Here is a 25,165-nt window from a genome sequence, read left to right as displayed (position 1 = left end):
AACAAAAAGTAGTGAAAACGGTCAGCATGTGTTTGGATTAGACGATCAATTTATAAAAATAAAAATGAATGATTTTGAGAGAAAAAAACACAAAGTGAAATTCTTGTACATATGTTATTGGATTAAATATGTTTTTGGTAATTTTAAGTTAATTTTGAAATTAGTCTATTTCGAAACTTCAGACAAATTTAATCCTTTCTCTTTTGAAATACATAAATTTAGTTCTTTTAATCAAATTTTGTTAAGTTTATTTGATATTTCAAGCGCGTCTTATTATTGTATTTGATTTAGCATTAAAGCAAAAATGTGTCAAACAGTAAAAATAACTCAAATTCCACATATTTCAAGATATAAAGGACTAAATTGGTCTAAAGTTTCGAAATAGATTAATTCCAGAATTTACTGAAAATTAAAATATCAAAAACATATTTAACCCTATATTATTTTATCATTTATTAATATTTTTTTTCTTTTTTTTTAAAAAAGTGGATTGTAAAATGGTTAATTAGTTAAAACATAATTTATCTTATATAATTGTAAGCGTCAATTGGAATGTGAAGGTTGTTTATGTGAGATCATAGAAGCCTTCCAAAAAAAGCCTTGGTTTTCTGTTTGTAAAACTTCTACTTAAATAAAAATTGTATAGGTAATAATAATAATAAAATTATAGTTTAAATAATAATAAAATTATACTTTAAATATAATAAAATTGCCACAGCAGTGTCACAGTATTAATTCTTACAGTGTCAAATAACCTTAGGACTAATATATTCGTTCCGCCAATATTATTAGCGAAATTTGAAACAAATATTGACATTAGAGGTTTTGGTGGATGGAGTAAAAAAGCAGAGTGAGTAGATTCTAAAAGTTTGGTGTAGCTGAGGTAAACCTAGTTAGTGTTAATTTTGTTTACTCAGAGAAGGTGAAACCTCCACTAAACCCAGAACTAGGAAATTGAGGTTTTTCATGTTACGGGGAGTTTCACACAGACATATACACAAACACTTGGAGGTACCCTGAGAGAAGGGGAAGAAGAAGAAGAAGAATTCAACCCCATTGATCCATGACCATTATGCTACCAATCAAACATGTGACCAAACACCGTCTCAGATCCAAATCGTTGGTCTCCTCCATTATCAACCCTTGCTCATCCCATGCTGCATGCGCTTCTCTCGCAGCATCACCTTCTCCATCAACGCCTTCAACTTCAAATTCAGTTCTGGTCACGAAAAAAGACGTGGCGTCCTCCTTCAAGACGTGGTTCGCGACGCGAAAGTTCCAGCTGGACCCCCTCGTCAACCGCATCTACCAACTCCTCACCACCTCCGCCGACGACGACGACTTATCCGCCGCACTCTCCGCGCTCTCCCTCCCGCTCTCCGAGTGCCTCGTCCTCCGCGTCCTCCGTTACACTGCCACGCACCGCGACATCCTCTCCTGCCTCAAGTTCTTCGACTGGGCCGGCCGCCAACCGAACTTCCACCACACGCGCATCACCTTCGTCGCCATCTTCCACATCCTCGTGCGTGCCAACCACAAACCCATCGTCCTCGACTTCCTCGACGCCTTCCGCCGCCGCTCGTTCCTCCACAACGTCCGTTTCCATGACATTCTTGTCGTGGGCTATGCTATCGCCGGGAAGCCCCAAAACGCGCTCCACGCGTACGCCAAAATGCGCTTCATCGGCTTGGACCTCGACTCCTTTGCTTATCACGTCCTTTTAGGCTCCCTCGTTGAGAAAAACTACCTCAACGCTTTTGACATCATTTTGAGGCAAATTCGCGCCAGGGGTTTCGAGAATCACGCTACCAATATCGTTGTTCTTAAGCATTTGTGCAAACAGAGAAGGTTGGAGGAGGCTGAGGGTTTTCTCAACGATTTGATGTGTCGTGGGGAGGGGTTAAAAGGGCCTGAAGTGAGTTTTTTGGTTGGTGCTCTGTGTGAGAGTTTTAGGTTTGAGCGTGCGGTTGAGTTGGTTAAGCAATTTGGGAGCTCGGGGTTGGTTCCATTGGATCATGCTTATGGGGCTTGGGTAAAGGGTCTTGTTCAAGGTGGTAGGGTGGATGAAGCATTGGAGTTTTTCTCTCAGAAGAAGGATTCTGAAGGGTATTGTATGTCCACTTTTAGGTATAATATTTTGATTTATAGGCTTTTGCGGGAGAATCGGCTTCATCAGGTACATGATTTGTTGATGGATATGAATGAAAGTTGCATTCCCCCTGATGCGGTTACCATGAATGCTGTTTTGTGCTTTTTTTGCAAAGTGGGGATGGCTGATGTTGCGCGGGAGTTGTACAATTCGCGGTCTGAGTTTGGTCTGTCTCTCAATCACTTGGCATGCAAGTATTTGATACTTACTTTGTGTTGGGATGGAGGTGTTGTGGAGGCGTACAACGTTCTCAGAAGCTTGGTTGACAAGAGTTATTTTCCTGATGCGCAGACACTTCGCACGCTTGGGAGTGCATTGTGTAGGGAGTGCAAGATTGATGAGATGAAAGAGTTGATGAATCTTTCTGTCGGGCGGAATATCGTGCCTCCTGCTTCAATGTATGATCAGTTCATATCTGCTCTGTGCCAGGCTGGGAGAGTGGAAGATGGTTATTTGGTACATGGGGAACTTAAGACTGTTGCTGCCAGGGCTTCGTATGTTAAGATGATTAAGGGTTTTGTTAAGTTGGGTAGGGGAGATATTGCTGCTCGGCTTCTTGTTGAAATGAAAATGAAGGGTCATAAGCTGAACTATCCATTGTGTACAGCTGTAATTTGCTGCTTACTTAACATGGATAATTCAAGAGGGCGCTTTTTCAATTTACTGGAGATGCTCACTCGTTGCGAACTTCCTCGTCACGCTTATAACTTTTTCATCGAAGGAGCTGGACGTGCCCTGAAGCCTGACTTGTGTAGGGAAGTATTTGAATTGATGCAAAGAAATGGTGTTGAACCCAACTTGCTCTCTCGTGTTTTTGTGTTGCGAGGTTATTTGCTCAGTGGGAGACTTTCTGATGCTCTGAGTTTTTTTAATGTTGTCCGGAGCCAGGGTTTGGCACGCAAGACGTTGTATACTACCTTGGTTGTTGGTCTTTGCAAGTCCAATAGGATAGACATGTCACTTGGATTCTTTTTGAGCATGCTCAGAGTTGGATTGAATCCAAGTCTTGAATGCTATGAGCTTCTTGTGCAGAAGCTTTGCTCATTGCAAAGATATCAGGAAGCAATACGTATTGTTAAAGCATATGAGGAAATGGGACGCCCAATTAGTTCTTTTATCGGCAATGTACTTCTTCAACATTCTTTGATTTCACCAAAACTCTACGATACATGCGTTTATTTAAGAGGAGTGGAAGAGGAGGGATTTTCTGGTAATTCAACACTTAACTTGGTGATTGGTGCATTTTCTGGTTGTCTCAGAGTGACCCATTATATTTCGGACTTGGAACGATTAATAGAGACATGCTTTCCGCCTGATATTTTCACCTACAATCTGTTGCTTAAAGAATTATCCAAGAGTGATATGGACAAAGCTCGTTTGTTGTTCGCTCGGATATGTCAAAAGGGTTATGAACCTAATGGTTGGACGTATGATATCATGGTACGTGGTTTCTTAAATCATGGAAGGAAAGACGAGGCTAAGCGATGGAGCGAAGAAATGTTCCGAACAGGACTTTCTTGATTTGAGGATAGAATCTAATAGAATATTCATTTAAGGACAATTGGTCTGTGTTCAATCAATGTGTTGAAGATGTAACATGGTTTACCCAATTTTGGTAAGGATATTATGATTTTTAACCATTTATTGGAAAATGGGCTACATTAATTTTAGTTTTTCTGTTAAATTGTTATTCTTAAACAATCCTTGTACCTTTTATTCTCCTCCCCCTTTTTTCTTGTGGAAGCATTGGAAAATAAATTATGTTTCCACCTTGTATTATTTATCACACTGGATTGACATTAGCTATGATATTTGACATAGCTTTTATACATCACCTTATTCTCCATGCTGTATTGTTGAAAAAGAACTTGTCCTTAATTTGAAGGTATTGATTGACAATGTTACAAATGATAAACTGGTCACATGAATAAGGGTACTAAGGATGGAGTGGAACAATGCCTTCGGTCCTGCACCAGTCGCCAAAGCGAAACGGTTTCTCTTCAGCAGATTTGTGTTCTGCATCATGAATTGCCAATGATATATGTTTTCTTGGTGTGAATTAGAGGTAGGGTAAGGATTATTTGTCTGTCACTGCAAATTGGGGTTGTGTATGATACATTTTTATTAGCATTGTCTCAAATATAGAAATATTAAACAGTGTTTAATTGAATTTTGTTTCCCCGATGCTCGGTCAGATAAACTAAACTAATCCAAGGTGTGCTTGTCCATTGGTTTGTTTTCCGGTGGCCTTCTAAGTTAAAAGTCGTATTTGCACCTCATCATCTGAAATAGGCCAATGAGATTCAATGATTAAGTGGATTTCTTAAGCATGTGTATATCCTAAGAATGCTGCTGATCAATCTGGTGATAACAGTGGTATCAATCTGAATGCCTTTCTTGAGAAGAAATATAGTTCAATGTCTATGTCATAAGAATCTGCCTCAATCAATTAAAATTTATGTTGAATGGTTATTGTGGAACATGTTCACTGTGCCTTAAACAATTGTAAGTTGAATCAAAATGTTCTTAATTGAGTAATTTATATAATCAGAGTTTGGCAGGTTTTAGTTTTACTGTATTAGACTCATAACCAGCAATTCTGTTTTACTTTATAATATTTCTATTCCTGATCCGATACTTTTTTTTGGTTATAACACATTTCTCTTTTTGATAATTCAACAATTCGTACCGTGCTTTGTTTCATAGTGATGTTTTCGTCTTGCATATAAATATGACGTGTATTTTCCGTGAACAGTATCAAGATAGGAGACAAATAGCTTTGAAATATTAGTAGCTACTGTTCTTGAGCTTTAATTTCATTGGTGTTACTTTTCCTTAGGATCTGTAGTTACAAGAATCTTAGAATTTATTTGGTTAACACAAGCAGCCCAAAGGACAGCGTATTGATTCTCTGAATAATGCCTATCAAAATTTTGTTGCTGCTGCTGCCAACGTGTTAGAAGCCAAAGAAAATGCCGGTTCAGTTAAAACAACAGCAACAGACAACTGCTCTTGAGAACTTTAAACAGAAGTGGGTTTTCTTACATGTTATTTATTCTAATGGAAGTAAGTATTTATTCTAACCTTTTCTTACATGTTATTGGCTGCTTTTCTAAATTCCAAAATCTATGAGCATGGACACGTTGTGTTGGCTGGACACGTTGTGGAGGTTTCAACTTCCAAAACTGGCAAGCATGGACACTGAAAGTGTCACTTTGTTAGAATTGACATCTTCACTGGCAAAAAGCTTGAGGATATTGTGCCATCTTCCCATAACTGTGATGTATGCATGAGTGTCTTTTGGATTTGGGTTTTACCTTTTTAATTAGAACACTAATATGTTTATTATGGTTTGATTTATGTGTTTTTGTGGTTACAACAGGTTCCTCATGTCAATCGTACTGATTACCAGCGCATTGATATATCAGATGATGGATTTGTAAGATTTCAATTACACTTATCTGTTACTCCTTCCCCTTTTCTATTGATACCCCAACGTGATTTTTGATGTGATGTAAATAAAGTTGTTTTGGTAGGTCAAATGGTTATTTGATTTTCTTTGATTGCATGTTTGGATTACTTTATTTCATGATCAAATTTCTTAAAAGTTGCAGAATCAGACCAAATGATTAAAGTAGCCAGATCAATGATTGATGCATGTGTAGTGAATAAACTATATATGATTGAAATTTCAACTTTATCATATCCATATATATGATTGAAATTTCATCTTTATCATATCCATATGATTTTTTGGTTTCGTTTTTCACCGTCTTTCTGATATTGTGGTTAATATAGTTATACAATTGGTTAATAATGTTTGTTACCCTTTCATTGAATATGTTAGGTGAGTCTGCTGACTAAGACCCTGGTACTAAGAAAATGACCTTAGACTTCCAACCGATGAAAATCTGCTTACGCAGGTTAGATTGTTTGATACCTATTCTGCTTTTTATGTTGAAATTTGCACAAAATTGACATTATGGTTATGAAGAATGAATATTTGGTGATGTCATTATTTGTCCTTACAAAGTGAGGAAACTGGCATGATCTTGATTATCTGTTAAGCTTTCATAATTTGCTCCTTCTTATACTAATTTTAATCTGCATCATGCAGATCAAGGATGGATTTGTTGAGGCGAAAGATCTGGTTGTGTCTGTTATGTCTGCTATAGGAGAGGAGCAGATTTGTGCCCTTAACGACATTGGTCCCAAGTAATAGTTCCATTGTCAGATTAATGGTGGAAAGCTGAAGTTAAACTGAGATGATATAGTATTTATTTCTCTTGTATGTGGGTTTGTATGCTAAATCAGCCAAAACTTGTGCCAATCTTACAATATGTGGTCAAAATTGGATGGCTTTATCTGGGAATCCTTGACCTATATTTTTGTTGTGTTGGACATAGAACCATAAACTGTTAAATGCTATGTTTAGATGCTATTTGCAAGTTTTTCAAACCCTTTTCTGAAAAAAAATTCTCATTATGATGTTTCTTAATTGCATTGCATTGTGAAATATATGCTTTGCTTAGGGTGCTAAGAAAGATGCAATCCCTGAATTCTGTATTTTCTGCACTGAATTGTATTTCTTGTTGCTTGAATTTTGTACCAATTCCTTCAAGAGACAGAGAAGGTAAAACATTGTTCCAAATTTACGGGACAGAGAAAGTAAAACATTGTCCCAAATTTATGTTATGTTTTCTTTACTTATATTCATTTTATACAAAAAGATAAAGGTAAAAAGCTTCTCATAATCTTGGATAAGTAACGTAGGAGAGCTCTTTCAAATTGGAGAATCTTTATAAATCAACTTTTGATTCATTTCATTTATCTTATTTTCTTCTTTTACATGTCACTTTGGAAAAGATTAAGATTATCATAGGTAAAACATTGCCTCAATAAATAAAAGGTTTGTTTGGCAGAAGGTAAATAATAATAGATATTTAATTCTCAAATTTATAATTAAACTAATTTTAAAAGGTCAATAAATTAGTTATAACTTTAAAACAACCATGACTTATGAAAAGTAATAAAAAGATAAATATTAGTAAGTAATTTATCTTACAAAAATATAGTTATTCCCGATAAAGAATATGAAAAATAAAATTTATCCAAAAAAGATAAAAGATACAGGGAAAACTAAAAGGCTGAAAATAAAGTATATTAAAGAAAGAAAATAAATAAATAATTCTTAATGTTATTATTTTACAAAGAAAAAAAAAACTCAATAAAGCTGGTTGATTGTGATATTAAAGTATTATTATAAATTATATATTGATTTAAATTTCAATTATTTACTCGTTATTGAGTTATAATTTGTGATTTGGATACCATTATTTCACGAACTTCTAAATCCACTGCCCTTGACCAATACAAATTTTTTTATCTTACGAATATGAAATTTCTTAAACTTACGTCAATTGTGATGTTGATCCTACATCTTCAATATTAACATTGGTCCTTAAAAAAAATCGTTTGAATAAATAATAATTTGAATTTTCTTTAGTTTCTGCAAATCGCATATACTCCCCAAAATTGGCGAGTTAGTTATGCGGAAATTTCTTTTTCTCCAAAACCCAAAATTTCTATGGATTAACCAAAGCTAGATTGATTTCTACTCTAAAATCAACAAAAGAAATGGTTATTTAAATGCAAAACAACAACTGAATACAAGGAATTTTATTAAACATTCTATTATATCAAATAAAGTCTAAACTAAGAGTCATAGAACTAAGAAAATAAAACAACAATGCAGTCAGAACCCTTCCAAAGAAAAGGCTTGTTTTCTTTCTGCAGAACTTCTACTTAAATAAAATCATATGGGCAGTAGAAGATAAAAATATTTTTAAAGTTAAAAAAAAATCTTAGTAATAATGTTTTATGCGTAAATTTAAAAATATATCTATATCCAGCATTGTCTTGTTTCTTTGAATGTTACCATATTAGTCTCACACAGTTTCAAAAATTGAATGACCCACCACCAATATCCTTGTTACCAAATTAGTCTCGTAAAATTTCAAAAATGGCCACATTTTTTGTCGTTGAATGCCAAGTAATGAAGAAAACAGAACACACCTTTGTGTCATACACACATGATAACTATTAACTAACAAATAATTCCCAAATCACATAATCCGCATCAAAGTGTGGGTAACACTGAAGTTCTAAAACAAGAAACTGATATAACTGAACAGAATACGAAATGCAATATTCAACTTTTTGCCTTCTAAGATGAAAAGAGTCTTGAAAACAAGTAACCATGGCAACCCTGCACAGTATCTAGCAGAGGCATTGTTTGGCATGCTTCCTCAGCGGCACGATTCATCCATTTTTCTAATATAACTTCCGCAATAGAAGCAACCTGATGCTGCAACAGTGCTGCACCAAGGGGTCCTATCAAATTTAACCGAGTGGCAGCAGAAATCACATCTCTAATTGTGATGAACATGTAAGCTCTCTGAGAACTAGTACTATCAAATCCTAGTGCTCCACATACAAGTCCAAAGACAGGAGCATGGTGAAACGACACAGTACCTAAACCCAGAGAAGCATCTCTCATGGTTTTGAGGGAGGGAACCTCAGAAAACACAGCTGAAGCCACCCTCATTAGTGCAGTTCCTTGCGAGATTGATGCCTTCCGACCCACTTCATTTGTTAGGGTAGCATCCAATATTTTGTCAAGCTTATGCCAGTTTTCCAAATTGGGCAAAATGCAAGCTGAGTGCACAAATGGAAGCAGTAAGCTTCCTGTATTCTCCAATATATGGATGATAAATGTCTTAAGATCATTGGAATCAGACACTAAGCGAGTCTGAATTGCTGCTTCAAGGCCAAACGAATGAGCAAATCCACCGGTAGGTAGAAGAGAATCAAGCAACTGCCATTGACTCCACTGTAAAACTGGGTTTGCAAAGCAGGGTGTGTTGTGTGCTTCATTTATTTCCATTCTTAATCATATGAGAACTATAAGAGAAAGTAACAGTAGCATTAAAAGTGGACGAAGATTAGAGACATCCTTCAAAGCTCTCCTAAAACTAAGAAGCAAGAAGAAAATATTTAAATGATATTACCTACAAGTCAAGATAAAATTGTACTGGGATGTGAGACTTGGAAACAATCTATAAATCAAGGTTTTTCATACTGTGATTGTCATTCAGCAATTACAAGTAAAGCTATTGCACCTAGACATTCTCTAATACCTTGAATCTAGTAACCATCAACCCAGACAAAAAAGGCTAAGACTTGTTTTCTTGAGATTGATTATCATCGTGGTTCATGAACTGGAAGCCCATGATATACCTATACTCTCCAGTACCAAGGCAACGGGAGCAATAATCAAGACCGCTCCCACCACAAGTCCTACACCATATTGGCCATTCACCTTTCGGGAGCATTTCCAAATGAGTCTGGTTTGTCCTTCCCCTTCCACAACACTGGAAGCAATCAACCCTTCCACTGCCCTCACATACCACACAATGTGGATCCGGCTTCTTCCTCCTTTTCCTCCGAACATTTGACTCCGTTTTCACAACCCAACACGGCTTCGAGAACGATAGATGAGGAGACGGTGTAGATGACCGAGATGGGGGCAAACCATTGAAATTCGTCGCCTCAAATCGGACAACCGTGGATAAATTCAGTGTCCCAAAACCCATCTATGCCAGCAGAACTCCAGTGCCCACTCCACTTTCACCAATGGAATCTGAAACAAACGAGGGTACCTACTCACTGTGAACTTCCAACAAACATCTGTTACACAGTGATCCCTGGTTAGTAATTCATCAACAAGATTAGGACAATTGCGAGTAGCACTCTGAAATGTATGCATGTACTAGTAGTTGAAGATAGATTAGAATAATGGGAGTCATTTCTGTCAATAGACCACTTATTGCTTTGTCAAGGGCACGTGTTCAAGGGCCTTGCATGATATGAATCTCGCCAGATCAATGTTCAGAAACTAACTTGTTAAATTGTTATGGGTAACTAACTTGCATCAATATTCAGAAAAAAGAAAACTTGAATCTATGTATATAGCTCACTATTAAACATATAAACTTGATAATGAATTCAAACCTCCAGTAATAAAAAATAACTGCTTATTAACTGACAATCAACTAATTTAACTGCTAAACAATAACTGCATCTTAACTAACTTAACTGACAACACACCCTGATATTTAATGCAAAGATTGTTTTTTCAGTTGTTAAGAAAAAGGAAGCAAACAATGCACACTGTTATGGAGTGAGGACAAGAAAAGCCAGCCGAGGGAATACCAGTAAAATTGAAATAGAAAGGCTAACCCAATTTACAACCAAGCTCTGAACAACTGTTACAACAAGGCTTTTGTTTCTCCATGAGACTTTTCAGTGGTACATACAACATTAGGGAGATAATAGGTTGACATTCCTTAAAAGATACAACCCTTGACAAATATCTGTCTATAAATATATATTATTCGAATCATATTTTTTATATTTTTAGAATAGGTTAAAGTGAATTTATTTTATTTTATAGTGTCAAAGTATAATTTTTCAAACAATTATCCAAAATGATATCTAGATATAGAGTAGTGGAAGATGGTTTTTACATCTTGGAGGGTATTGGGTATATTAGCAATGATAAGTGTTTTGTAATATCAACAAATTTATTATATTGCTTACCCTCTTTCATTTTCTAGGTACGCATAGGTAATGTTAAATATCAGGAATGCAGCAAGGATTATGACTAATTAAACTACTGGTCTTTGTTTTCACCAAGGAAATGGCAGAGAAAAAAAAGTAGAAGGAAAGATGTGGCTGGTTAAAGTCAAGGTGCAGGTAAACTGAAGAAGCACGAAGCAGAATTATGGCACATTTTGCCTAGATTTGATGATGAGTTATAGGTTTCAAAGAATCTCTCTGACCAAACAAAGCATCTCAAGTAAATCTTCCATCCATCATTAAATGCTTCAAGTACTAAACTTCTGGCCTTTTGTCCAACTTGAAATCTTTTCAATATCTATGCTAAATTCTCAATCTCACTGATGTTGATGCTCACAAGAGGAAGCACACGTACTTTAAGTTTCTCCTCTCTTTGTTCCTGTTCTGAGGAAGACCTTTCCATACATCTTTTTTTCCTCTGCAACCAAATGGATAATCTCATCCTAACTAAAATGCCATGCCTTAAATCTCAAGATATACATCATTGGTGATTCCCCTTGCCCATTGGATGGTTCTAGAAAATGCATCCCGCCACTATTCTACTGGGTCTAAAAGGTCTTGGTTTTATTTCTGGCGACAAAATTCACCTATGCTAATCTTCTAGCTAGGTCAAAAGACTCTTAAGACAACAGATTGAAAAGCCATAAAAAATTAAGACAAAGGAATTCATTTGAGACAATGGTAAAATATGGGTTTTTGCTGCAAAATCATACCAAACATCCAAATTGTTTAATCCGACGTCCTCTAGGGAACAATTACTTCTTCAAAACGTCACAACCCTTCTTAACTATCTCTAGTTTTCCCTGCAGCAAACAGAACTTTGATGGTTATATAAGGCACCAAAGTGGAAAACTAAAAAACAAAACAAAAAAATTCTTGAATTTAAAAACCCTAAAACCCGTAATTGGGTCATTTTACCTTGAATGAACCCTAAATCAGTGAACAAAGAACACTAAACCAGTGAACACGAAAGAACAACAGGAAAATGAGTCCACGGCAGGATTTGGAGGGAATGTGTTCTTTCGAGAATTTCGAAAGCGACAAAAGGGCAAGGGGATTGGAAGTGAGTGTACTGGGAAGAGTGATTTTGGAAAAGTGAGGAATGCCACTTTCAAAGAATAAAAATAAAAGAGGGACACAAAAAGAAAATCCGCAGACTGAAAAATAGTTATTTATTAAAGAAATGCCATTTTTAAATCACATTTTTTAATACTATTATATTAATAACATGATTAAATATGTTTTTTTTTTAATTTATGGTTAAAAATTAGATTATCTTTTTATTAAAATTTTAGATTAATTTTATCTCTTTTTATAGAATATGTAAATTTAATCATTTTTAACCTAATTTTAATAAATTTATTAAATATTTTAAATATGTTTTTCAAATAACATTAAAATATATATATATATATATAACAAAAAATATAAACCACTCAAATATTACAAATAAATATATTTAAAATTTTTACTAAATTTAAAAAAATTAAATTTACACATTCTTTAAATTTAGAGACTAAACTAATAAATTAAGTTAAATTTTTTCTTTTAAAATGAACTAATTTTACTTCTCATTAACCATTAAGGTATCAAAACATATTTTACTTACGATAATATAATATTTGAAAACCTTATATTTCACATGCGATGAATAGGACTTATTAAAATATTGTATTTTCAGGATAAAAACTTAATATAATATATTTTAAATTTTAAAAATCAGTGATTATAAATGTGTTTTGAAAAACAGAGAAATATTACAAAAAAAAAAAAATCAAACATAAAATTCAAATTTGATATTATACTGCAAAAGAATAATTATATTAAAATCACATTATATACATTGATTTTTTTTTTATGGTTTGACTTCTAAATTGTAATAATTAAGTGAATAATGTAAATATATTAAAGTAGAGTGCGACATATGTTATAAATTAATCAAAAAGAATAATTATACTCTATTTATCAATATTTCATCTTAATATATATGTGGCTATATTTTTAGAACAGAACATTTCATTGTACACTAAATGTCTCGCATGACTTTAACAGCCTCCATAAAAATTGTATACAAGTTAGAGAAGTAATGTATGTAAGCTGTGGTTTTTAAAATAGTAAGAACATATCAAAATAATAAATTTCAAAAAAGACTCGGTATTAATCACTTAACATTATGATTTACATATGTTTGTATCTAACTTTTAGTTTATTTACTATAATAATTTTTTATGTATCATTTTTATCATGTAAAAAAATCAACAATTTAAATATTTTATGATAAATTAGTTATGTCAAACTTAATTGAATTTATAAATTTAACATTTTTATCGGCGTTTATAAATTTGAATATAATTCAGAAACTAATAATTTTGAAATACATATGTTTATATCTAACTTTTAGTTTATTTACTATAATTTTAATGTTTTATGTATATTTTTTATCTTGTTAAAAAAGTCAACAATTTAAATATATTATCATAAATTAGTTATGTCAAACTTAATTAAATTTATAAATTTAACATTTTTATCGGCATTTATAAATTTTAATATAATTGAAAAACTGATAAGAGTTTTTAATTCTGCCATGCTTTAATTTTAAAAAAATACAAATTAAAACAATAATTTCAAGTTATTTATAAAAATATCATAAACAATATTAAATTCAAATATTATATAATTCCATAATTCATAATTCCCTTCAAAGAAAAAGTGGCTTCTAAGTGCCATAACATAACGGTTAATTCTTTTTTTCCTTCATTGAAAATTCAAACTTGTTATTATATGTATGGCACATCCAACAGGATTATGTTCTGTCCAATGAAATTTATAAGAATTTCAATTATTTTAATATTTATAAAATTAAACCAATTAAGGTCAATAACCCAATCATTACATATATATATATATATATATATATATATATATATATATATATATATATATATATATATATATATATATATATAACAGTATTTGTACGGGTAATAGTACTTACCAACTAAGAACATCAATACATCAATACCTAATTTATAGCTCTATTTCTCATTTAATATTTTTTTTTTATCCAAGATTATGGTCTCTTAGTTTTTTTTCTTCTGAATTTTAGTATTTTTCTTTCTAAAAAATCTGTAATTTTAGTGTAATTTACAAGTTTTCATATATTTAATTATATTGAATTAACCATCAATGATAGTTTAAAATTAATAATATGATATAACTAATCTTAATTGCTCAATAATGTAATAAAACATATACAATATGATACGACATAGATATATCATTTCCAAATTCACTTTGGCATGAAATTAAAACTAAGAAAAAAAATTGAGAAAGAAAAAAGGCATAATGGTTGACTATTTTTTCATTGTTTCCCACTTTATTATGTTGACAAGAAAATTACCAACCAATCTCATATTCCTCTTTTGCTCTATTGCTTCATTTTTCTCCCAACCCCCATTATTGCCCAAACAATTAGCAAGAGTTGATGTGAAATATAAGTGGCCAAAATTGTTGTGGAAAATAACTCTTCTTCTTTTGCTATGATGAACACATACCACAGACAACATTTCAATTTGAATAAATTGTGAGAGCAAAGGGTGAAGACCACAAAACCATGTCCACCTAAGCTTCTACTATTGATGGTGAATGTGTAAAATCAAAGTGTCCTTCATCACTTCATAGTAGTCATTACCACTCATTACCATCAAAGTGGAGATCATCAATGGGACTATGTAGATATGTGTCTCTACAAATCATAGTGCTTTTCATAACTATTCAATAACATGGGAGACCTTTGCAAATGTGCCTATAAGCTACCATTATAGATAATCTTTGATTAATGTAAGACTTTCTTTTATCCATTATCTTTTGTATATATAATTTAAGTTTGTGTTAACAAAATCTAATTATGTGAAAATAATTTTCTAGAATGTTCATGATGAGAATATGTTGTAGGGATGTACCAACAATAAGACAAAATGATAACTTCATTTATATTATGTTGCTAAGTAAATGTGTTAGGTTAGAAGTAAAGATTGTATACATCATTGTTAAACCTAAAAAATAGACGTATTAATATTAAAATTACACACTAGTAAGAATTTGATAAAATTATTATAAACATGATAATTTTAAAATATGCATTGCTTATTAAATACACATTTGTTCTTTAATTAATTTTAGGGTTAGATATGTTTTTATCCTTTAACTTTCAGTGAATTTTGGAATTAATCTATTTCAAAATTTTGGACCAATTTAGTCATTTATCTTTCAAAATACGTAGATTTAGTCATTTTAAAGAAATTTTGTTAGGTTTATTTAATGTTTCGTACGTATTTTAGGATTGTATTTCAGTTATTTATATTATTTTATAAGTCATCAAAGTGTCGTACGTCTTGAGTGTCGGAATGACTTATAAGTCATCAAAGTGTCTTGAGAGACAAACACCCATACTCTCAATTCTTGATTGAAACACAATGAATATAAAGTTTAAAATATAAGAACATGTAATGTTATAGGAAGAGAAAATTCAACCCAAATGTGTCTCTATCTTGTATTAAAAAGCATGCATATTTCTCAAAAAAAAAAAAATGTTTCGTAAGATTTTTTTTTGATGAAAAATATATTATTACATGATTAAGAAACTTGAATCTTACCGAGCATTTTTATGAAGCACATGAATTCTTCACTAGTGTGATCAAGATAAATGATGATTTCTTTTAGTATCATAATTAACATATTTAAAATTTTAAACTCAATATTAGGGAGAAAACATAAAGTATCCTACATATTTGTTTAGTAGTGCCTATTCATCTAACTAAATCAATACACATAGATTTTCATTGTCTTGCATTAGTTAGTGACCCGCATGTGGACAATTAGAAAAATACATTGAACACTACGAATTTTTGTTTTTTGAAAATTTAGTAAAAAGTGCAATCTTAGCACTATTGAAAAATAAAGTTACACCTATTTCGAACTTAGGTAGTTTCAATAGTGGAGAAATGAGTAAGGTCACGCGTTTTTGTAATGAAAATGGCTCTCACACGCCAAAATATCACATACACACATAACATCACAAGATTTTTTATTTTTTTATCATATAATAAAAATAGATGGTAAAAATTAGATTAAAAAAATGGTATTCAAATTTAGTGTATGGTTATATAATTTAGATTAATTTCTTTTACTTGAGAGATTTAATATTAAAGTTCCTTTAGTTGGATGATTTTAAAGAAGCGTGAAAATTAAAGTTAGAATTTCCCTTAATATTTCTTTATTCGTGAGAAAATAAAATGTTAAAATCCACAACACATTGGCACTAATAATTTGAATATTTTGAATGTGGCTTTCTATGAATTATTATTCTAGAAAAGTTGGTGTCTCTTGCGCCGCCTCACTATCACCACCACCTTAAACAAAATGATAAATGTTCGAGTAATTTAATATTGCAATTATATTTTCAACCCTAAATCAATCATTACTCTTCCCAATTTATTTTTATCTTCATTACCTCACAAACACTATATGCATTTACTCATTCATGCATTTTTTTTTTTTGGGTAAGACAAGACCTAAAAAAATGTGATTTTTCAATTAATTTTAAACAATAATAAAAAAATATGTTAAAAATTGTGACCGACCATTTCTCTTTATTTGTCAGAGAGGATCTTTCACTTCTCCTTATTCGTAATTAAAATAGTGAGCACAAAAAAAACAGTGTAAATGGTTAATCAAAGTGAAAACTCAGAGTAATTGCTTTTTATATTCTTTTTCTCCTCAATCTGACATCACTATATCAGACAGAAGAACACTGACAATTCCACTTTTCATAGTATCTTCATCAAATACTAAATTTACAATACCAGCGTGAAAACTGCTCCTTAGATCTCAGAAGCTTTGCTTTCACAACAAAGAACAGTGACCAAATTAATACAAAGTGTGTTGTGTTGTGTGCTTTTTACATCAACATTTAGTGATGAATGAGCAAAAGGGAAAAGGCATCAACTGTTTAAAGCTAAAATCTTTCAATATTTTTCTCTTTCTTTGCAGGACATGAACCTAGTCATATGTTGTTCTATGCTGACAGAACAAAAACACTTTTCTTGTTCTTATTTTAAGCATAATCAAGAGAAACAAAAGAAAATGGACAAAAGGTATCAACTTTTAACAGCCATATAATGGAAAAAACGGTGAAAAGCAAAATGAAACATTGATTAACACGAAAAGTAGGTCATATCATAACTCTGGCTGATCCATTAAATCACCTAGTGTTGTAGTAGTATTACATATATGATCCAAACTGTGAACAGAAGAAAGAAGAAAAGAGAAAAATGATCCTTGGAAAGAAGGTGCAGAAATTGGTATTCACAATATTTACTACATCAAAATTGCATATCTCATGCTATCACTTACCATGAGATGGTTCATTTCAGAAACCTGTGAGAATTCCCCAGTTACCCAAACCCCATCAGAACCATTAACCTGAGGGTGAGAAACACATGAGAGTATTGAAATTGGTGCTTGAAGAATGCTGCACACAAACCCCCAACCATGTTGTCTTCTGCTTCTGTCATCTCCAAATAACTCAACACCGTTTCCTGCTTCAAACATGCTCTCATCTGCAACCTTTGAACTCTTTCTTGTGCTCTGAAAGTTTCTTCTCACTGCTGCTAGAACACGCCACATCTTGTTTACTTCACCTACCTATAGTATAACTTAGTATTATATATATATATATATATATATATATATATATATATATATATATATATATATATATATAGTTCTCAGCAGAGTAAGACAGAATATTGGGGACTATGAACCCTGCAGAGAAAAACAAAGAGTGGTTGGAAGGCCCAACTCTTGTACAAGGCTTTTTAATAATGGTTTTTAGGTGGTGGTGTTACCTAGTGCTTGTGTTTATCACAAAAGTGTCATTGCTGTGAAATGATTGGTAGATAATTTTTTTATGCAGTGAGAAGTTCAAATTCTCTGGTCTTTTCTCTCTTCTGTATGTATAGGGAGAAAAAAAATGTGTGTTAAAATATTTTGTCTATACATTTCAGTTCTGAAAAAACCAGTCTTTAACTGTACTTAAAACACCCTGTTCATCCAAAATGTTTATATAGAAAAGTTCTGTCCAAAAAATACTACATTAAGTACCATTTCTCTCCCATTAATCAAAAGTGGGGTCTGTTATGCCCAACTTGCCGACAAAGCTGCCTAATTTACAAAAAGTCTCTTCAAGAGTCTTTTTGCCATCAAACTTTGGGTTTACTTTTGCTGTGTTGTCGTGGTGCACCAGTTACACACTTCAGATTTTACTGATATATAATAAAAAATTTAATTCCAAGTCTAAATTTTATATCGGATAAAAACGAAAAAGTTGAGTATCATACAAGGATAAAGGATGAAGACACGTAAATTTATTATTTTAAGGTTTTTATTGAAAATAGTGTCAATATTTTATGTTATTGAACTCAGGTTTCATTAGTGTTTTATCTCTCTGTTAAACTTCCTTTCTATATAGATAAAGAGTGGTATCAGTATCTTATAAGATGAGGTTACAAACTTTACAGAGAGAATCTTAAACATTGTTTTAAAGTTTTGGATTGAAAATGGTGTCAATTTCTTATGTAATTGGACTGCAATCTCAAACGTACTATAAATCAATCATTGGGTTAGAAACCTCAGTAGAGAATCTTAACCATGGATGGATGAGTGATCTTTGTACAAGGATTGACATGGGTTGTTTATTAGAAGAGCAATTGATGAGAATAATGCAAAGTTTTTGGGTTCCCCACAAATGAAGAGAGTCAATATACCGGTGCCAAAATGTGATGCAGACCCATGTGGGGGGTATGTCAATGAGTACTATTCCTCCACTAGAGAAGCCTTATCAACTTGTTGTGAAGATAAATAAAAATGCACACATGATTAACCTTGATCAAAAAGCAACTACAGCAACTGCATTATCATTAAGCAAAATATGCAGTGTATTATTATGCCTCCTTAGTTATCTAACCAGTGTTTGAAACTTGACTCATTTCAACTAATGCTCTGTGAGTCATGTGACTTCTATTTAGTCCAAGATATGATAAGTACTGTGCTAAAACTAAATCATGATTACTTGCACACACAACACCTAATTAAGCAATCGAAAGTTTCACATCAATTAAAAATAAGACTAATTCACAATATATAAGTGGGTGCATTCCTCATCTTACAAGCTGATTTTATAGAGTTGAGTTAGGTTTAAAGTCCACTTCTAACATGATATCAGAATGTGGGATTGAGTTAAACTTAAAAGTATACTTCTGGCACAAGCCATTCACTTTTGTTTATTCCCTCATAGTTTTCTTCTTCACCCAATAGTTGGATTTGTAAAAAATGTGGACTTGCATGATCCACGATCATATATGTAATAAGTCAACTCATCACAACCATAAGGGTAGTGCATGATTGTACTAAAAACGTTTTCATGCTAAAGTTGACACCACCACCAACCTTCCATTTATTTCATTCCTCTTTACTTAGCTTATTCCATTGACCTAATTAATTGCCTTCAACTCCTTCATCATGCACCAACCCTCATTGTCTAACAGTACAAATTCACCTACACCTCCCTCAGTTACTGCATTTCAAGTTTCTAGTTCTCAGGCAAGAAAGTAAAATATGGAGTTTCTTTTATAAACCAGAAACTTTGTTCTGTCTAGGATATAAGGCACTGACATTCTTGCCTTAAAACAGAGTTTATGGAATTTACGTCGAATTTAACCTCATAAAATTGATTATAAATTTTTTTTATTATTCAAAACTTTGGATATGAGACGCTACAAATTTATGTTTGTGAGAGATTAAATCCGATTTCATAAAACTAAAAATTCCTTTAAAGCAAATATCTTAACTTAATTATATATTATAATTGATTTAATTACTTCTTTAATCTTTGTTATTATTTAAAGATGTCGAACCGTCTTTTTTAATTTTAAGTTTGTGTTGATTTTTGCAAAATTGATACAATTTAATTTAATCTTTTGAGATAAATTTTTTGAAATTGATCAAAATTCTTTAATAAAAATAGAGTAGTTAATGAATATGATTTTTTTTGTGTAACTAATATAATTATAATATCAATTTTGATCGAAATCTTTATTCTGTTTAGAAAATAAATTTAAGAAAAATCAAATTGTATTAATTTTTTAAATATAAAATTAAATTGAGATTAAAAAAATTAGAAAACTAATTTGATATTTTTTAAAACAAAAACAAATAAAAGAGTAATAAAATTTTATATTTAGTCGATATAATATAATTTGTTTGTTCATAGTATGAAAATGTAAGGATATGCATGGCATGCATATCTTTTCTGTTGTATGAACTACATCAAGCAAATCCAATGATGTTGATTAAAAAAATAATTTTTGTGCAATTTTTCAGTGTTGCTTATAATGCTTCGTCATTTTTTCTGTTTGGAGAAGAAGTTAAAAATTTACAAGTTGGTCACGGAAGAACAATTCTGACCAACAACTGCTTTTAGCAGCAAGTTTATCACATTGGGGAGCAACTAAGGATAATGCCATGTCCTTGGATAAGCACCAGTTTTTATTTTTTATTAAATTCGATATTTAATTTTGTGGGTCTCCTTCATGGTTTTGGATGAAACTGAGATAACACCTTTCCTATTTTGTTGCTATTTTTTATTAAAATTGGAGTTTTAACTCAACAAGTAACTTGGATTATTAATGTGACATTTTTTTTTTCAAAGTTATCTATATATATTGAAAAGATAATAAAAATGAGAAATAGAGACAAAACTCACATCAATTTATTTCTTTAAGTTGCACAATGAACTCGGTAGTCCATTAAAATAACACATTTTTTTTCTTTTTCTTAATTAAATCAATTTATATGTGTTCATAAATTAGTGATTCACCTACCACACATGTTTTAATAAATAAATAAATCGTAAATTATACTTAAATTTTGATAATATGTTGTATGATAAGAAAAAATTTGGATTTTCTGTTGAGTTTTTTTGTGTTATTTATTTACTGTACTTCTATAATATACTAATTACCACTAATTTTAAAGTTTTAAAATTTATTAAAAATACTAATAAAGTATATTTTTAATGTTCACAAAGGACAATATCAAAAAATCAATAGAGAATTTGGACTCGATAAGAAATAAAGACACAAAACAGAATACAAATCCTTCAAATGATCGAAATTCTTAAAAATTTTGCAATTGCTTAAAATGTTTTGACTCTAACATAGGGATTTTCCTATGTTTGCATAAATATTCATCAAATAGGAGTTCCATTGCTATAGGTTGAGTTTTTAATCATAACTAGTCATGAAATTTTAGTGGATGTAATTGATCCAATGAACAATCCCAAATCTATTATTGAAATTAATACAAAGGAGTTAACTTTAAAAAATAAATATACTATAATTAAGAAAGAATGGTGATTTTACAAATTCTTAAACAAAATTTGTTAAAAGTTTTACATCAACTAGATATAAGACAATTTCATAATATATAAGTGAGATGTAAACCTCACCTTACAAACCGGTTTTGTATAATTGAGTTAGAGATAAAACTCACTTCTAACATGATATCAGAATCAAGTTAAAACATATCTTAACGAACTTTCTTGATCCTAAAACTCATTTCTAACAAAATTTTTTACAAGGGAAGAAGAAAGATATGTTCTTTGTCAACCATGATTGAATATTTTGGATGACTGAATTGTAAGGGGTTAACACAAAAGCTATAACCTTTTTTGGATAAGAATCAAAACAACTATGATGAACATTATAATCATTTGCGAGAGAACGAAGCGATTGCACTAAAATATTTTTCACAAAAGTTAAACACTAAAATTCAAAAGTTTTTAAGGTGCTAATAAAACAAACTGTCACAACAAAGAAAAATGACAATTCAAGAATAATGCCATAAACAATTCACGTGTCATCTTTTATCCACATGAATGGAAGGAAGCTAATTCATATTAGAACCCACAAAATAATTATGAAAGGTATTCTTAAATAAAATGTTATTTAAAATATATTGGTTTCATAATTTGATTTATTTTCGTGGACTTGTCTAAATTTAGACGACACAAATTACCAATCAATTAGATACTGCTTATAAATTACACCTTACAATAGTCTATTTATAAATTGAATTAAACATAATTTTATTTAGTAAAGTAGTATCAAAATAATTCAGAGGTTATTTTATTCGAGTTTTGATTATTTTTATACTTGAATCTAGTCTACCTAAAAATAATAATACTATATCTAAAACTTTAAAATAACGAATTTATGAATATTTAATTTTAGGATTAAATATATATATTTTTTAAATTAAAATTAGTTCATATTCAAAAATTTTATCCAATTTAATCCTCCAACTTTAGAATTTTATGGATTTAGTTCTTTTAATTTCAATCAAATTTTATTAAAATTATTTAACGTTTGAAATGTTAGAATGCTTTCATGATAGTATTTGAATCATTTACAACATATTCTCTCTTTAATATTAGCTTAGTAATTATCATCAAACATGTTTGAAACGTCAAATAAACTTAACAAATTTTTAGTTAAAAAGACTAAATTCACGTGTTTCTAAAGTTAGAGACTAAATTAATCCTTAAATTTATAATTATCTTCGTTTTTACTAATAACTTATATTCATGGTTGAATTTTTCTATGATTAGCATATAGTATATAAATATAGTATATAAATATGAACATCATCTTGTTTTGTAAAATTAAATTAAACATAAATATATTTACTAAAAAAAGAATTGATCCATTCAAATTTGTAACCTCTTAAATGCAAGGGTTTGATATGCTCCATTGGATCATTTTCTTGAGACCACTAAGTATATATATTTTTATTTGTGTACATGCATGTTACTTCTCTCCTCCACTAGTTTCAACATATTTTAACATAAACCCTATTGATATGGTTTAACATTAATCTATATTATTCTAGATGAATTGAGAAGAGAAAAAGTGGTTGACCCAGAAAATGATAGATTATAGAATATTAGTGATTAAATTAAAATATATCTTGTGGCAACATTATCACCAAAGCTGAGGGAATTATAGCATAGTTTTTGTAGGAAGAAAGTGAAATAACTTTATGAAATAAAATATTGAAGATTTATCTACATTATCTTCTTTCTTCCACTGGCCCATGTGACTTTATAGGATTGCACTCAATTCATAGTGCATTATTTTAGTCTTTCAACTTTTTCAATTATGTTTTACTTTAAACTCATGAATACAGACAACAATCATGGTTTTTCTTCCATTATCTTTCTTTGCAAATTAAATTAGTTTATAATCACCTTAAAACAAATGGGAATTAAGTTTCAGAGTCAAAGTCAACTATCTTCACTAAACACAATAGTTGAAGTATTCATATCATGAATTGTATTGGTGGGATTTAGACTTTAAAACAAATCATCTTATAAATAAATGGGAGGTAAAAAAATATCAAAATATTATTTTTCTAAATTGGGAATTTTTAAAGCACTACTTGATCATGTTTGAGTTTTGTAGTAATATCATTTTAAAATTTAAACATTGTCAGAATTTTTATTTTATCATTTATTTATACTTAATAATTTATTATATGCAAATATTGATTGTCATATCATACATAAATTTATTTATTCGTTATAATGTTGTTATAAACAATAGGATAAAATATGTTTGTAAAATTTCAAATATGCTAAATATGTCCTTAAAAACAATATTCACATTGTTTTAACCACCCTAAAACTTAAATATATTTTTAAGTTTTTTCAGTGATACGTGAAATTTATAATTAAAAGTTATTTTTATTATATGTATAACTATCATTATGTTAATGTGGTTATTCTGTTAAGTTTTCCAATTATATTATTATATATATTGTTTTTTTTTTCTTTATAGGTTATAGGTATATTATACAACTTTTGCATAGTTGAATTACACATTATATATGATCATCGCGTTTATTCTTTTACGTTGGGATGTCACTGGTTTTTTTAATTTAAAAAACAATAAGTATACTACTTAAAGTAACTTTTATAATTACATGTATAATTTATAAAATTCATAATGCATTGTTATATTAATTTTTTATTATTAATGAATAAAAAAGTATAATTATATTAATTAAGGTAAATGTGATTAGTATGATTATTGTAGATGAACTCTCAAAGTTGATTTATTCAAATTAATTTATAAAACTACTATATATTCATGTAATTAACAAATTTTCAGAAAATTCAAATTAGTAAATTTTCGTAATATAAATATGAGAAAAAATGATTGGTAGTTTAATCAACATTTTTATAGGCAGCATGTATGTAGTCGAGTCTAAATTCATCACTAATTATTTTGTATTATTCTTTAATGTATCTCTAATAAAATACATTGATTTTCATAAACTAAAATATTTTAATATATTTGAAAATATCAAAATAAATATAATTTTATTCTTGTGTATCCGTTGTTTTATCATTATTTATTATTATTAACTTTCCCTCTCTCTCTTTTTTTTCTTTCTTCCTTTTATGTTTTTTCTTTTATAAATAGTTTATTTTATTATAGTTTGTACTTGAAAATCTTTATACGCGTGATTGTAGTTTGTTTTAATTCTTTTGAAAATACAAAAAAATAAAAAATAACGTTTTTATGTTATTTACTATGGTTGTTTGTATATTATTTACAAATATGTGACATTGTTTTGTGTATCATATATGATCTTATAATTGATAAAAGAAATGTTTGTAGTGGGTTGGTGGGTGGTGATGAAATTTGTGGTAGTGATGAAGAAGGTGGTCAAATCAATGGAGGAAAAGATGAACAATACGTGACAAAAACTTTATTATTATAGATGATAAATGTTAAAAGTGTGTATCTTATATTAATCTATAAATTCTTAATATGATTCATGTTGGACAAATGAAGTTATTTTCTTTTGGAATTTGTTTAAATGTGAGCATATAAGAGTAGATTTAGGTTCTAATGCATTACAATGAGATGTAAAGTAAAATATTATTAGCTTATATAATTTTTGTTTTTTAAAATCTTTCAATTTAATTTAATGATTAGTAAAATAAGTTTGATTAAAATTGTAAATGAATAACATATAATATGTTTTCTTTATCAATTATTGTTTAACAATTAAACTTTTGCATACATTAATCTACTCGTTTATGTAAGGATTATTCAAATTCATTTCGATTCTAATAAGAATTTTTTATACTGTTTGAGTGTGGAATATCTAATTTTTTAAATTAGATAC

The 25,165-nt window shown here is 30.4% G+C and overlaps 5 protein-coding genes across 7 annotated transcripts; 2 read left to right on the top strand and 3 right to left on the bottom strand.

Moving 5' to 3' along the window:
* Nucleotides 1–799: 799 nt before the first annotated feature.
* On the top strand, nt 800–4,411 carry LOC146884472 (Pentatricopeptide repeat (PPR) superfamily protein). Of its 2 annotated transcripts, none has more exons than XM_085665723.1 (2): nt 800–3,764; nt 4,082–4,411. In XM_085665723.1, the coding sequence occupies exon 1, from the start codon at nt 1,064–1,066 to the stop codon at nt 3,668–3,670; it is 2,607 nt and encodes an 868-aa protein (XP_085521849.1). In that variant the 5' UTR covers nt 800–1,063; the 3' UTR covers nt 3,671–3,764; nt 4,082–4,411. The 2 variants fall into 2 exon arrangements, with proteins under 2 accessions (XP_085521849.1, XP_085521848.1); XM_085665722.1 differs by having other exon boundaries at nt 4,035–4,411.
* Nucleotides 4,412–5,243: 832 nt separating this feature from the next.
* LOC114195401 (eukaryotic translation initiation factor 5A-2) lies at nt 5,244–6,368 on the top strand. The gene is given in 5 exon segments (XM_085665724.1): nt 5,244–5,432; nt 5,532–5,588; nt 5,997–6,029; nt 6,031–6,072; nt 6,267–6,368. Coding segments are annotated over 5 exon segments (423 nt in total).
* A 1,857-nt stretch (nt 6,369–8,225) lies between these two features.
* On the bottom strand, nt 8,226–11,947 carry UREF (urease accessory protein F). Its single transcript, XM_028085727.2, has 3 exons — nt 11,768–11,947; nt 11,563–11,652; nt 8,226–9,112 (listed from the first exon to the last, which is right to left on the bottom strand). Exon 3 carries the CDS (start codon nt 9,093–9,095, stop codon nt 8,376–8,378), a length of 720 nt encoding a protein of 239 aa, XP_027941528.1. The 5' UTR covers nt 9,096–9,112; nt 11,563–11,652; nt 11,768–11,947; the 3' UTR covers nt 8,226–8,375.
* ENA (DnaJ/Hsp40 cysteine-rich domain superfamily protein) lies at nt 9,185–11,950 on the bottom strand. 2 transcript variants are annotated; one of them, XM_028085728.2, is made up of 3 exons: nt 11,768–11,950; nt 11,563–11,652; nt 9,185–9,898 (listed from the first exon to the last, which is right to left on the bottom strand). In XM_028085728.2, exon 3 carries the CDS (start codon nt 9,802–9,804, stop codon nt 9,385–9,387), a length of 420 nt encoding a protein of 139 aa, XP_027941529.1. In that variant the 5' UTR covers nt 9,805–9,898; nt 11,563–11,652; nt 11,768–11,950; the 3' UTR covers nt 9,185–9,384. The 2 variants fall into 2 exon arrangements, with proteins under 2 accessions (XP_027941529.1, XP_027941530.1); XM_028085729.2 differs by having other exon boundaries at nt 9,185–9,915; nt 11,768–11,861.
* Nucleotides 11,951–17,064: 5,114 nt separating this feature from the next.
* Nucleotides 17,065–17,908, bottom strand: LOC114193840 (uncharacterized). The gene has a single exon (XM_028083787.2). The coding sequence runs from the start codon at nt 17,534–17,536 to the stop codon at nt 17,228–17,230; it is 309 nt and encodes a 102-aa protein (XP_027939588.1). The 5' UTR covers nt 17,537–17,908; the 3' UTR covers nt 17,065–17,227.
* Between the last annotated feature and the right edge of the window lie 7,257 nt (nt 17,909–25,165).

This window comes from Vigna unguiculata, chromosome 8 (genome assembly GCF_037176805.1).
Source record: "Vigna unguiculata cultivar grain cowpea cultivar isolate G323 ecotype 2 chromosome 8, ASM3717680v1, whole genome shotgun sequence".
Classification (NCBI taxonomy): Eukaryota; Viridiplantae; Streptophyta; class Magnoliopsida; order Fabales; family Fabaceae; genus Vigna; species Vigna unguiculata.
This window is presented reverse-complemented; position numbering and strand designations above follow the sequence as displayed.

Coding starts and splice junctions, on each gene's coding strand:
- LOC146884472 (XM_085665723.1), top strand. CDS start 1,064: ATGACCATTATGCTACCAATCAAACATGTGACCAAACACCGTCTCAGA.
- UREF (XM_028085727.2), bottom strand. CDS start 9,095: ATGGAAATAAATGAAGCACACAACACACCCTGCTTTGCAAACCCAGTT.
- ENA (XM_028085728.2), bottom strand. CDS start 9,804: ATGGGTTTTGGGACACTGAATTTATCCACGGTTGTCCGATTTGAGGCG.
- LOC114193840 (XM_028083787.2), bottom strand. CDS start 17,536: ATGTGGCGTGTTCTAGCAGCAGTGAGAAGAAACTTTCAGAGCACAAGA.